Source organism: Scardinius erythrophthalmus (assembly GCF_964197995.2).
Source record: "Scardinius erythrophthalmus genome assembly, chromosome: 2".
NCBI classification, from domain to species: Eukaryota; Metazoa; Chordata; class Actinopteri; order Cypriniformes; family Leuciscidae; genus Scardinius; species Scardinius erythrophthalmus.
The window spans coordinates 9,660,314-9,672,050 of NC_138222.1; the positions used below are offsets into that span (position 1 = coordinate 9,660,314).

Consider the following 11,737-nt stretch of genomic DNA (forward strand, 5'->3'; position numbering starts at 1 on the left):
AACAAAACCACAGCTCCAATCAAGGTGTCCTCCATTCTGCAGTCGTTGATGTTGTTGAATGATGTGCTCAAAAAGGATGTCACTGTCAACTGGCTTACATCACTTCAGAGTTCTTATTGAGGAAAATGGCCCTAGGGGAAAATTTAGCTCTTGGGGAACCGCCTTGGGGGCTAGTTCCTATAACTAAGTTATTATAACTACCCGGTGCGAAAGCCCCTATACTGATGACATAGAAGAAACATTCTCAGGCTCCCCAATTAACTTTTCATTGAACAGGTCTTAAAATATTTTTTTTTACATTTTTATGATCTAAAGAACCTATTTCCACCATAAAGAACCTTTTTTGCAATGGAAAGGTTTCATGAATGTTAAAAGTTCTTCATGGAACCATCGATACCAGTAAAGTGTGAGATGATGTAGTTATAGCATCTACCAGCAAGGCTATGCTAACCAGCAAACGCATGGCCCTTGAGTGCAGCCAAATTGTTCAACCCAGCAAATATTACACGAGCAGCTCAGAATTGGATGCATTCAACAGTATAGCTACAACAAGCACTAATTCCCACCTCGAATTATGTGCCGTCCTAATCATGGAGTCCATTGACAATATAATCATAGCACAGTCAGGTTGTGAATCAGGCAATTTGCTAAGTATCACGACATCTTTAAGGGGTTGTCTCAATTGACAATTTGCAGACAGGCGCCTGAAAAGGGGCCAATTAAGCTAATGAGGGGGTGGAATAGAGGTATCCAAGACTGCATTTTGAAACCACTCTACTTATTTTGCACAGATAAAGCAAACATTAGTGCTGTTCTAGCATTGAAACACATGGAAAAGGAAATTGAATACAATATTTAGCACAATATGATTCAGTTACAGACTTTACAACACAGGTATCAAAATATACTTGATTTGGTCCTCAGGATGCACTAAATCTAATAGCGTGATTTCCATTCCTCAATTATAACTGTAGAAGAGAAAGTTAAAGGGATAGTTCGCCCAAAAATGAAAATTCTGTCATCATTTACTCACCCTCAAGTAGTTTCAAACCTGTATGAATGTCTTTTTTCTGCTGAACACAAAAGAAGATATTTTGAAAAATGTCGGTAACCAAACAGTTGATGGACCCCATTGACTTCCATAGTATTTTTTTTTTCCTACTATGGAAGTCAATGGGGTCCATCAACTGTTTGGTTACAGACATTTTTCAAAATATCTTTTGTGTTTAGCAGAAAAAAGAAATTCATACAGGGTTGAAACAACTTGAGGGTGAGTAAATGATGACAGAATTTTCATTTTTGGGCGAACTATCCCTTTAAAGGTTCAAATCACAGTTATTATTATTATTATTATTATTATTATTATAATTATTATTATTACAATTCTGGGCTACCAGATAGAGCTTGCTATGAAAAACAACATTTCTGAATAAATTTGATAGCATTTACGATTGATTTTGAGTTTAGTTGATAACAGAAAAGACATACTATTTGAACACTTTTTAAATCAAGATTTTATGTACTTTACCCCACTTCTTATTACTTTTTGAAAATGTGCAATGAAAGCTATTTTGCTGACGCAAGTTGATACTCTTTACTAAACCCATATTGAACTGGATGTGTAATACAGAATTGGATTGGTAAATGTAAAAATAAATGCATGCAAGTCTTTTTCAAATGTGCTGCTTTCTCCCCTCGTTCTTCAAAAATGTGGATAACAAAATAAATTATACATATTAATGGCCAGTGCCAATTTATTTAAAAAAAAAATAAAAAAAATAAACCTCTCAGAAAAACACATCAGAAAGGGTATGTTTGGAATATGAACTAATCTGAGAAGTCCTTTTTAAATGTAATTTATTTTGAGTCTAAATGGGGGACTGATATCTGCAAAGTGTAAAAAATAAAGACAGTAAAGTCAGCTAAAGACTTTGAAGCTATTAAAATAAAGATGGCAAAGTCTACCACAACAAACATGGTGTATCAACTTAAGTAAACAAAACTGACAACAAATTATAATTAGTTCAACATATCCATAATAATATCAATTAGTTGGTATAGCGTTTTCATGCTGTGCAAGGTTTTCAGTCCACTGTACTGAAAGGCCAATACAAATGTTACAGTACGTGGCCTACATTTCTTCAGCACTGCTCCCTGTTATGTTCTTCAGAAATCCTTTATGTCAAGTTGCTGTTGGACGTCTCCCAAACCCCTCAGGCTTATTGGTACTGTGTCTGCAGAACTAATAGAGGACAACCAAAGGTAACAAGGCATTTTGGAACAGTGCTAAGTACAGAATGTGGTCACAATGCTATGGGGGACTATACTGTAAGACTTAAAGTGAACTGTTGTTAAATTTACTTCAACTATTGAGGGCTGGAGTGATTTCTGTTAGCACAAATTGAGGTGATAGACATATGACCTGCTACAGCAGTCAGACCGAGTCAAAAAGAATTTTATTCAGAACTATAAGGCCATTATTTAGAATTAACAGAGCATGTAAGACATTTCGTGACTTTGCATTTTCATCACAGCGAAAGGTGGAGTGAAGGTACTGCAAAAGATGGAAGACACAACTATTAGAAACTATTTATTGAAAGTTTCTGTTTTTCAGGGGGGGTTGCTACCCTGGTAATCCAAGGTTCTCGCGAGAGCACAAGTTGAATTTGCTCAGCGAGTTACTCTGGTGTCGAGTAATGATGCTCATTAAATATGCCCCTCGATCTGAGCTGCACCAATCACATCGGGTTATCTGACATAGGCGGGCCAGAGGCGAGCTAAACAGATGACGACAGCGCTGTGACGTCAAGTCATTAGTAAACATTGCAAGATGGCTATGGATGAACACCAGATGTTTGAAACGGCTTTGGCCGCTACAATGAATGAGTTAGACTTGGCTTTTTATCTAAAAGAGGAACAGAAGACGGCGCTCGAATCGTTCCTTTGCAAGAAGGACGTTTTTGCTGTTTTGCCGACCGGATACGGTAAGAGTCTAATCTACCAGTTAGCTCCACTGGTAGCTAAGCGTATGGGGTTTATTGTTGTGATTGGTCGTAGTGTTATCCAATTGCGTGCAGTGAGATTTTCAAATGCATGCTTCGTGTCGCCCAAGTTCAACAATGTACCCCAATTGTTTATCCTACAAAATTAAAGGGTAACTCTTGCCAAAATGCAACCTAGGCTCTTTTTGTTAATCTACCCGAGGCAAACTTTCGTTTAAAAGCATAATTAGAATGGAAACGCCGCTTTTAAGTTTGACCGTATTTTCGTTTTAGGTAAAAATGCCCTGTGAATGGGAGTGAATGGGGCACTTTTATGATAGCATCAAAAATCACTATTTTTAAAACACTAAAAAGGCTTGACACAACATAAAACTTTGCTCGAAGAATCACCAGGGGCTCTACACATGAACTCGAGTATTGATAACATTGTTTGTGTACACACAAACAATGTGTGAGTTTACTAAAAAGAAAGATTTTGAACAACTCACTGTAGCTGTGTCCACCGGCATTTTGACAGTCAAAAATAGTCGTTTTCCAAATGCGAATGAACTGACTCTGAATTTTAATATTGTTTCTTATATGAGGATCCTTTTTCAAATACAAGGTCAATAACGATAACATACGATGTTCAAATGAATGGCCTAAGATTTCGAAAAAATGTAAAAAGTTATTTGAATATTGCAATATGAAAAAAAAAAAAAGCATTACTTCACTCAAAATGAGTTACTTGTTTTGCATTGCCTACAACACAGTTACACACACAAACACACTCCCATATGCAGAGAAGTCAGTCTGAGAACCTAAAATCTCTCTCTCTATATATATTAAAGTTCACCCAAAAATGAGATTTCAGTCATTAATTACTCACCCTCATGTTGTTCCAAACCCGTAAGACCTTCGATCATCTTCGGAACACAGATTAAGATCTTTTTGATGAAATCTGAGAGCTCTCTGACTACTCCATAGACAGCAATTTAATTACCACTTTCAAGGCCCAGAAAGGTAGTAAAGACATCGTAAGAATAGTCCATGTGACTCCAGTGGTTCAACCTTAATTTTATGAAGGACGAGAATATTTTTCGTGCGCAAAAACACAAGACTTTATTCAACCATTTCTTCTCGTCTGTGTCAGTCTCCTATACGCAGTTTACGTTGTAAATACATTGCATCGCTGCCGGGTTCTACGTCAGAACGCCGCCTCATTATTGGCTAGCTCCTGCATCAGCATCACACGCATGTGTCGTGGTGTTCACGTGACCAGCGTCGGCCAATACAGAACTGACGTTCTATAGTCCCATGGACTACATTTTAATGATGTCTTTACTACCTTTCTGGGCCTTGAAAGCGGTAATTAAATTGCTATATAATTATGGTGTATTTGTGTTCAGCAGATTGGTTCAGGGTTGGAACGACATGAGGGTGAGTAATTCATGACAGAATTTTAATTTTTGGGTGAACTAACCCTTCAAGCTCTCTGGCATTTCTCTCTAGCTCTACAAATTGTCAGTTATAAATACTCAATTTTATAAAAGGGACAGAATTTACTCTGCAGATCGTGCAGCAGGCACCTCTTGTTTGTCCACTGTAAGAAAAGACACTGAAGTTCTCCTGTCAAAAAACAAATGAAGCTTAGCTTTCCTATAGTTACAGCAGCATACCACAAACAGTTTAGCATGCAAAGAGTTAATGTGTAGAGGTTAATCGGCTGGAGGCAAAGCATACCTCATTGCTGATAAGACTGTTTGTGAATTGATTTGGTTATGCTTCATTGATAGTAACAGGAGCCGACCTTTGTTTCAGAGACAAACAATGTCAAAGCCCCCTTCAGCTCTGACGTGGAATGGGAAAGCAGTGGGTCAGGTTTAAACTAGAAGGTCAGACAAGGAGAGAAGGTGGATGAATATGTTTTTTTATTATTTTTTTTTATGCTGGTTTGTGTTGGTTTTATTCTTGGTCCTGCTGGTAGGCTATACTGAAGGACTCAATGTTTAACTGGTTAGCATGGCCCTTTAGCCAATGCTGGTCGATGATCAGCCCAGGCTCATTAGAAAAATTTACCTGTGGCAACATTTTTGCAAAACGCAAAATACGCTGCATCATGAAGCGAGTTTCAAAGTGAAATGTCCAGTGAGTGCTTCTAACAGCGTACTTGGTGTTTTCTGGAAGAGATGAAAGTGAAAATAGCAACATTTTTCACCGCAGATCTGAATGGAAATGTCTGGTGAGTGTATGGTGCTAAAAGCTTGATGCTCCATTTAAAAAAAAATTATTAATAAATCACGTACACCTACACTAAAGCCTAAACCTACCCGATAGTACGGATAGATAGTTTCTGGTGGTGGAAAGAATTGGGATGGGAGAAAAAAATATTTTTCAAAACTTTTGCGTTCCCCCGAGAAACTTTGTGTTCTCTCGCAAAGATATTTGGGTTCCCTCGCAAAGATATTTGCTTTCTCATTGTGAGTTCGGACAGACACTTCCTGTTTAATGTCCCGCTGGCAGTGTTTCAGAGCTCCGTACGTTAATGGAGCGTTTTATAGCATTTGAACTTGGACTCAAATATAAAGAAATGTGGTCGTGCTTAAATCAAGGAGTTCAGTGAAGTTGGCAATATATTCACAGATTCGAATATTTGTGAGCTAAACATTGTTAAAACACAAATGACACCTATTTACAATCACAGTAACATTGACAACGAGCTGCAACCCAATTTTCCTCAAAACTAGTTTTTTAATATAAATTTGTTTCCTTGAGGTGATTATTGACAGCTGGTGATAACTGTGGAATGCGTGCAGGTGGTGGACCAGGAAGGATTCTGGGAGATGTAGTGCTGAAGGTGACACGGCTGGTGACTGGTGACTTCCGTTTTTGCTCAGTTTTGCTGACGAAAATATTACATATAAAGTCAAAGAAAAACTATTGTACACCTCTCAGCAACCCACAGCAGTTTCGTCGTTTTCAGCAAATCAATCGGGTCATTCAATAGCCCATTCATAAAGAGAGCCATTTACATAAAGGTCCCGTTCTTCGTGATCCCATGTTTCAAACTTTAGTTAGTGTGTAATTTTATTGTTAGAGTATAAATAATATCTGTAAAATTATAAAGCTCAAAGTTCAATGCCAAGCGAGATATTTTATTTAACAGAAGTCGCCTACATCGAATGGCCCGTTTGGACTACATCCCTCTACTTCCTTCTTTAATGACGTCAGTAGAATAGTTTTTTGACTAACCTCCGCCCACAGGAATGCTCCCTCAACTCTACCAAAATTCGTTTATGTACTTGCGCACTTCTTATAACTTACTGTGTTTTCTCAGCTCTTACAGTGATTTTCTGAAGTAAAACTGACTCTTCATCTTTTGTGTGATGTACAATAAACTTTATTAAACTCATCAGTATATGTTTGATCATCATTTGGATCTGGTCCGAAACAGCAGACTTGTAGGCTATTAATAAATAATGGATACATACAAGCAGATGACAAATACGTTATAATAACCACACTGTAAAAAATCCAACTTGCAAATTGTTTACTCACCTTAAGATTATAAGTTGAGTGGGCAAATGTTTGAGCGCAATGTTGAGTTAACTTATAAAAACTATTTAACTGCATGTTTACTACTATTTGTTCAATGAACACAAAAAAATAAGTTGAGAAAACTTAATGTTTTGATTTCTGCGCTGGAACGTTTAACTTCCCACCATCGCGCATGCGCAGTCTGTCTCTATGTACGTTACACGGGGTTTCCTCCTTCAACCACGCTATCGAAGGGACTGGATTCATCTCTGAGGTAAGTTTTATTTTGCTTTATGAGTGAAAATAAGCTACATTTATTGCAGACATATGTTGGTAAAATATAGTATCATGTTAAAAGATATTTTCTGTGGAGACGATAAGTGTCTATTGTTAGAGATTATCCGCGTAGCACATGGCCAACTTACTTAACACCTAGACTAACGTTAAAGCGAGGAAACATGCTTGAATGAGAAAAGACAAGAACGTGCACGAAGTTTAAAACGTTTGCGCAGTAAGTCGTTAAAAAAAGACTCAAATCTGGTGCTTGCGCTGATTGAGACAGAAGAGAGCTGTTTATCTCAGACAGAATGTGAGTGCGAATTCAGTTATCTTTCACGGCTTATTGCTAATTAATAGTGAAATACACACAATTATTTCAAAAAACCCACTGTGTGTGTAGTATTCATGTAAATACAGTCGGCTATGTCTTAAGTGAACAAATGTTGTAAAATCCAGATGTTTCAGTATTAAATCTGTGCAATAGCTCTTAAAGTGACAGTAGTCTATTCGATTTAAATTCAATTTAAAGTTTATTTGTTATATAGGCCTATATACAAATGTCAGTGACAATTTGTACATGCTTAGGTTGAGGCTCAGGCATTCTACAGTAGTGCAATATAATTCAATATAATACAATTTAGAGGGGAAAAAATATAGGCCTATATATGCAAAACAAATGTTATGTTAAAAATACGCATGTTTGCTTTGTATATTAAATAATGTTTAAAGTGAAAATATATTATCTGCCGCTGTCAGTGTCCTTCCTGTTAATCAACGAAAGACAAAATCGCTCACTGCTCTTTAATAACTTTTGTATTTTTAAAGGAGCTGTATGTAAGAAATATATTTCAATTAATCATAAAATTGCCCTGATGTGTCACTAGACATTAAGAAATCATGTTCATTTCAAATACTTATATCACTGACAACAGTAGTATGGCTAGGATATTGTCATTTAAAAAGTGGACTTGCAGCCCTCAACTGATGTTGATGTTGTCATTTTGTGTTTTGGCCTGAGCGCCTCCCTCCACCGATCTACCAATCACGAAGTCAATAGTGTTTCGGGATCCGGGTTGCCAGCTTTGCTCTAACCTAACCTACCCTAACTCTAGTCGGATAAAAATGTCTAACGTTACTAAATCAAAAAGACCTCGTTATAATTCAGAAATTCGTTGTGACAAAGTCCGAAATAAAACCAGAATTTGTATAGGAGATGCTTTTGAAAGATGGAGACGGCTGAAAACGGAGAAGAATTTGAACACAGACACCAACGTTGCTAATTTTCTCCTAGACAGGTAAGATTCATCTATGCTTGGCTAACTTGTACTGGATGTCAATGGACATTTCATATATTCATGACAGTCGAACAAAGTTATGCGTGTTCAAGCAACGTAACGTTAGCTCACATGGACGTATGCATTTGCAATGCATTATAGGAGCCCGTTTCTCTGTCATTATGCTGAGACGCTGATGAAAACATTAGCACGACCATTATGGCAATTTGAAACGTAATTGAGACAAGCCTAACTTTACCTCAGAAAAAAATATTCGTCATTCGTTCTTCACGTATATCGTGGACTAAGTTACACATGCTGCAAGTTGACCTGTATGACCATTGCTAATGTAATTTAGTTACTCTAACAATATTTTCTGATGGGACTGAAAACAACCCTGTGATAGCCATTGGTGATATTGAATTTGTCCCGTGTTATAATTTCTGTGGCAAATGTTTATTCTGTTTTTAGCCTATAATATGACAAAAACTTTAGCACTTGTAAATCAAGGTTTTTTTTTTCGTATTGAAAATTAAGGAAGTATTATTTTGTTGTTTAAGTCTATATGTTTTTTTGTTTTCTTTTACTATTATCCTTTTTTTTTTCTCAGATTTTTTTTTAATTGTAATTGTATTTATATGTTCAAAATAAAGAAATCAAATCAAATTAAATATCAAATCAAAAACGCTTATCTCTTCAGCTATTATGGCCCCAGCACCTCAACAATTAGTAATTTTTTAAAATAAGTAATTACTCATCAAAATATCTCTCATAAAGCATAAACACAATTAACAGAAAAAAAAAACTTACTGTGTACGTCTCGTCATCACTTGCCATTGGAAGCTCATTGAAGCAGCCTACGTTTCTGCTGAATCCTGCAGCTTATCTGGCAACCTCGAGTCAGGGGGGAGGGGGAGGGGATACACGGCTCTACAGTATTTTTAAAGTGATTGCAGTACCAGTTTTGTCCACAATCCTACATACGGTACCTTTAAGGAAAAAATGAATTAATCTTTTTTCACATTTGATTATTCCATTTCTGTAGTATTTTTACTATATGTAAATTAATCTACTGTAACTGTTTTTTTTTTTTATATGAATCTTTGTTATGTTGTATTTGTCCCTTTTAGACTAAAGAACATCAGTACAGCAACAAGAACCTCTGATGTGCTAAAACAGTGGCCTTTGTTTTTGAAAGATCAGGTGAGTTTATCATTTTTAGTTAGTAGAACTGAATTAACGTGTAGGCCTACCCTTAATTTACTGTTTTAACAATGTTTTTTTTTTTTTTTTTTTTTCAGGGTCTGTGCTGAGTAGGTTTACACAAACTAATCAGAAGAGCACCTTTTTCTCTTAGTTAGATGAATACACATCTAATTGTACAAAACAAGTGGTGGAGCGTATCCGATGAGATGAAGATCCTCCTAGACCAACTTAATCATCAGGTAATTATTTTGCATGTGGTCATATCTCTCTGTTTAAAGGCTGAATTTTGCCATCTCCTTTTCAAGGTAATTCCCATGCTTCTCTTTGGATATAACATGCATAGCTTGTTCCATATTTGTTTTCTGTCTTTCAGACACAGAAACTGCAATGTGCTTGCTCAAAGAAAGGCTACAACTCTCAGAGCTCTACCTTTGTTTATGAGGGAAAAGTCAGGAAACATCCTGAAGACTTGCCTGGTAAGAAGATGTGTGTCACCAGCATATACACTCACACTTGATATAATTTCACCTGTTCACCAGATCCCCATGATGTTGTGTCACGTGTTACTATATTAAAGGAATAGTTCACCCAAAAATGAAAATTAGCCCATGATTTACTCACCCTGAAGTCATTAGGTGTATATGGCATTCTTCTTTCAGACAAATACATTTGGAGTTATATTAAAACGATTCCTGGCTCTTCCAAGCTTTATAAGGGCAGTGATATAGTGGCAGACTTGAGGGTGAGTAAATCATGGGCTAATTTTCATTTTTGGGTAAACTATCCCTTTAATACTGATATGGCATCTAACAGCACAGGTGCAGGAAATTGGGAGATGTATTCTGTTTATCAGGTTTAGTTCTATGGCTGAATTTGAACAAGCTTAAAAACATGACCACCTTTACTTTTCAAGTGAAGGTACATGAGCACATGTTTAGGGTCAATCTGTGGTGTAACGTAATTCAAAATAAAAAAAGTTATGTCAATTTATTTTCTACTGCAGGACACAGAGCCAGAAGACATTCACAAGGGGAGAAGATGAGGATCTTAACTATCATTGAAGATGATGTTGCAACTGTTCCACTCCAACCCAATTATAAGGTGCCTCTCTGTAGTACTATAAGAGCAGATTGGGCTAGATAATGTGCAAGAACTTTGCCACAGCTGTTACTCTCATCTTTGGCTTGATTTATGCCCTCAATGTGAACTGTCCTAAACAATTAAAATACATAAAATACACTTTTGACTAAATTAAAAATTGTTTATTGGTCTTGACTTAAAGTGCTCAGCAAGAGTCCGGTCCTTCAAAAACAATTTGTTCAAGTAGCTGCAATCCATATGGATAATTGTAAGATTGAGCATTTATTTGTCCCAGTTTGTACTCTTATTTAGTGCATAGTCTTTTTATGGCTTCATTTCTTCTCTAGAACATAAAGATATAAATGTAAACCATGTTTTATATAAATGTAACACATATGATTTAATCCATGTCTTCTGAATACAATCGGATATCAAGATTTAAAAAGAATTGTTAGTTTATTGTTTCTCCCAAAACTGTATTACTTCAGAAAATACAAATTACAGCTGCATGTCTTTGTGTCTTGCACAGAAGAAAATAAGTCCTATGAGTTTGAGACAGAAAAAAGTAAATAATTATGATTTTGGGGTAATATATTCCTTTGAATAAAAAAAAAAATTCTTGTCATGATGACAGCTAGGGCCTAATTGAAATGACATTTTTATTTGCCTTCAACATGCTTCTGAATAAATGTTTTGTGTTAACATTGACTCACTGTTTTCAGTTTTTGACTTGGGCAAAGTTATTGTAGTTTCCAGTCTTTAACATATTATTACTTAGTACCAATTTCCTTTAGGATTTTTTTGTTCACTCAACTTCAGACATTGAGACAAATCTTTTTGAATTGGCTCAACTTAAAAAGGTTTGTTAAAAAATAGTTGCACCTCTCCAGAAAACTAACAATCTTAAGTTAACCCAATAAAAAAAAAATTGTAAGACTTACAACTTAATTTCAGTCAGTCTAACTGTTATTTACAAAAGTTGAGTAAACAAAAAAAAGCTGAAGGAAATTAGTACTAAGATTTTTTTTGTTGTACTGGCTTAAATTTTTTTACAGTGCATAATTAAACTAAACTATACCTGTTCCATCTCTATACAGCACTCTGACTCTGTAGGCATTATTATCGAAATGAACACCGTTACTGAGAGTTTCTGAAATTATCATCATTCCGTGAGATGAAATTGTCCTGAGAGACTGAGCGCGAGCTCATGAAGCTCCGCCCCCTGGGTCGTCCAGCAGCAGCTTATTTGCATTTAAAGGGCACACACTAAAACAGCACGTTTTTCTGAGCCCCAAAAAATGACAATTTAAACATGCTGTAAAAAATGATCTGTTGGGTATTTTGAGCTGAAACTTCACATACACACTCTGGGGACATCAG

At 36.2% G+C, this 11,737-nt stretch overlaps 1 protein-coding gene across 2 annotated transcripts; it reads left to right on the top strand.

Moving 5' to 3' along the window:
- The first annotated feature begins 6,749 nt into the window (after positions 1-6,749).
- Positions 6,750-11,063, top strand: LOC308707831 (uncharacterized protein). 2 transcript variants are annotated; one of them, XM_081394517.1, is made up of 6 exons: positions 6,750-6,792; positions 9,202-9,274; positions 9,373-9,516; positions 9,651-9,753; positions 9,937-10,019; positions 10,281-11,063. In XM_081394517.1, the coding sequence occupies exons 3-6, from the start codon at positions 9,433-9,435 to the stop codon at positions 10,317-10,319; spliced, it is 309 nt and encodes a 102-aa protein (XP_081250643.1). In that variant the 5' UTR covers positions 6,750-6,792; positions 9,202-9,274; positions 9,373-9,432; the 3' UTR covers positions 10,320-11,063. The 2 variants fall into 2 exon arrangements, 1 of the variants encoding a protein (XP_081250643.1); XR_014032224.1 differs by lacking the exon at positions 9,937-10,019 and having other exon boundaries at positions 10,281-10,959.
- The last annotated feature ends 674 nt before the right edge of the window (positions 11,064-11,737 follow it).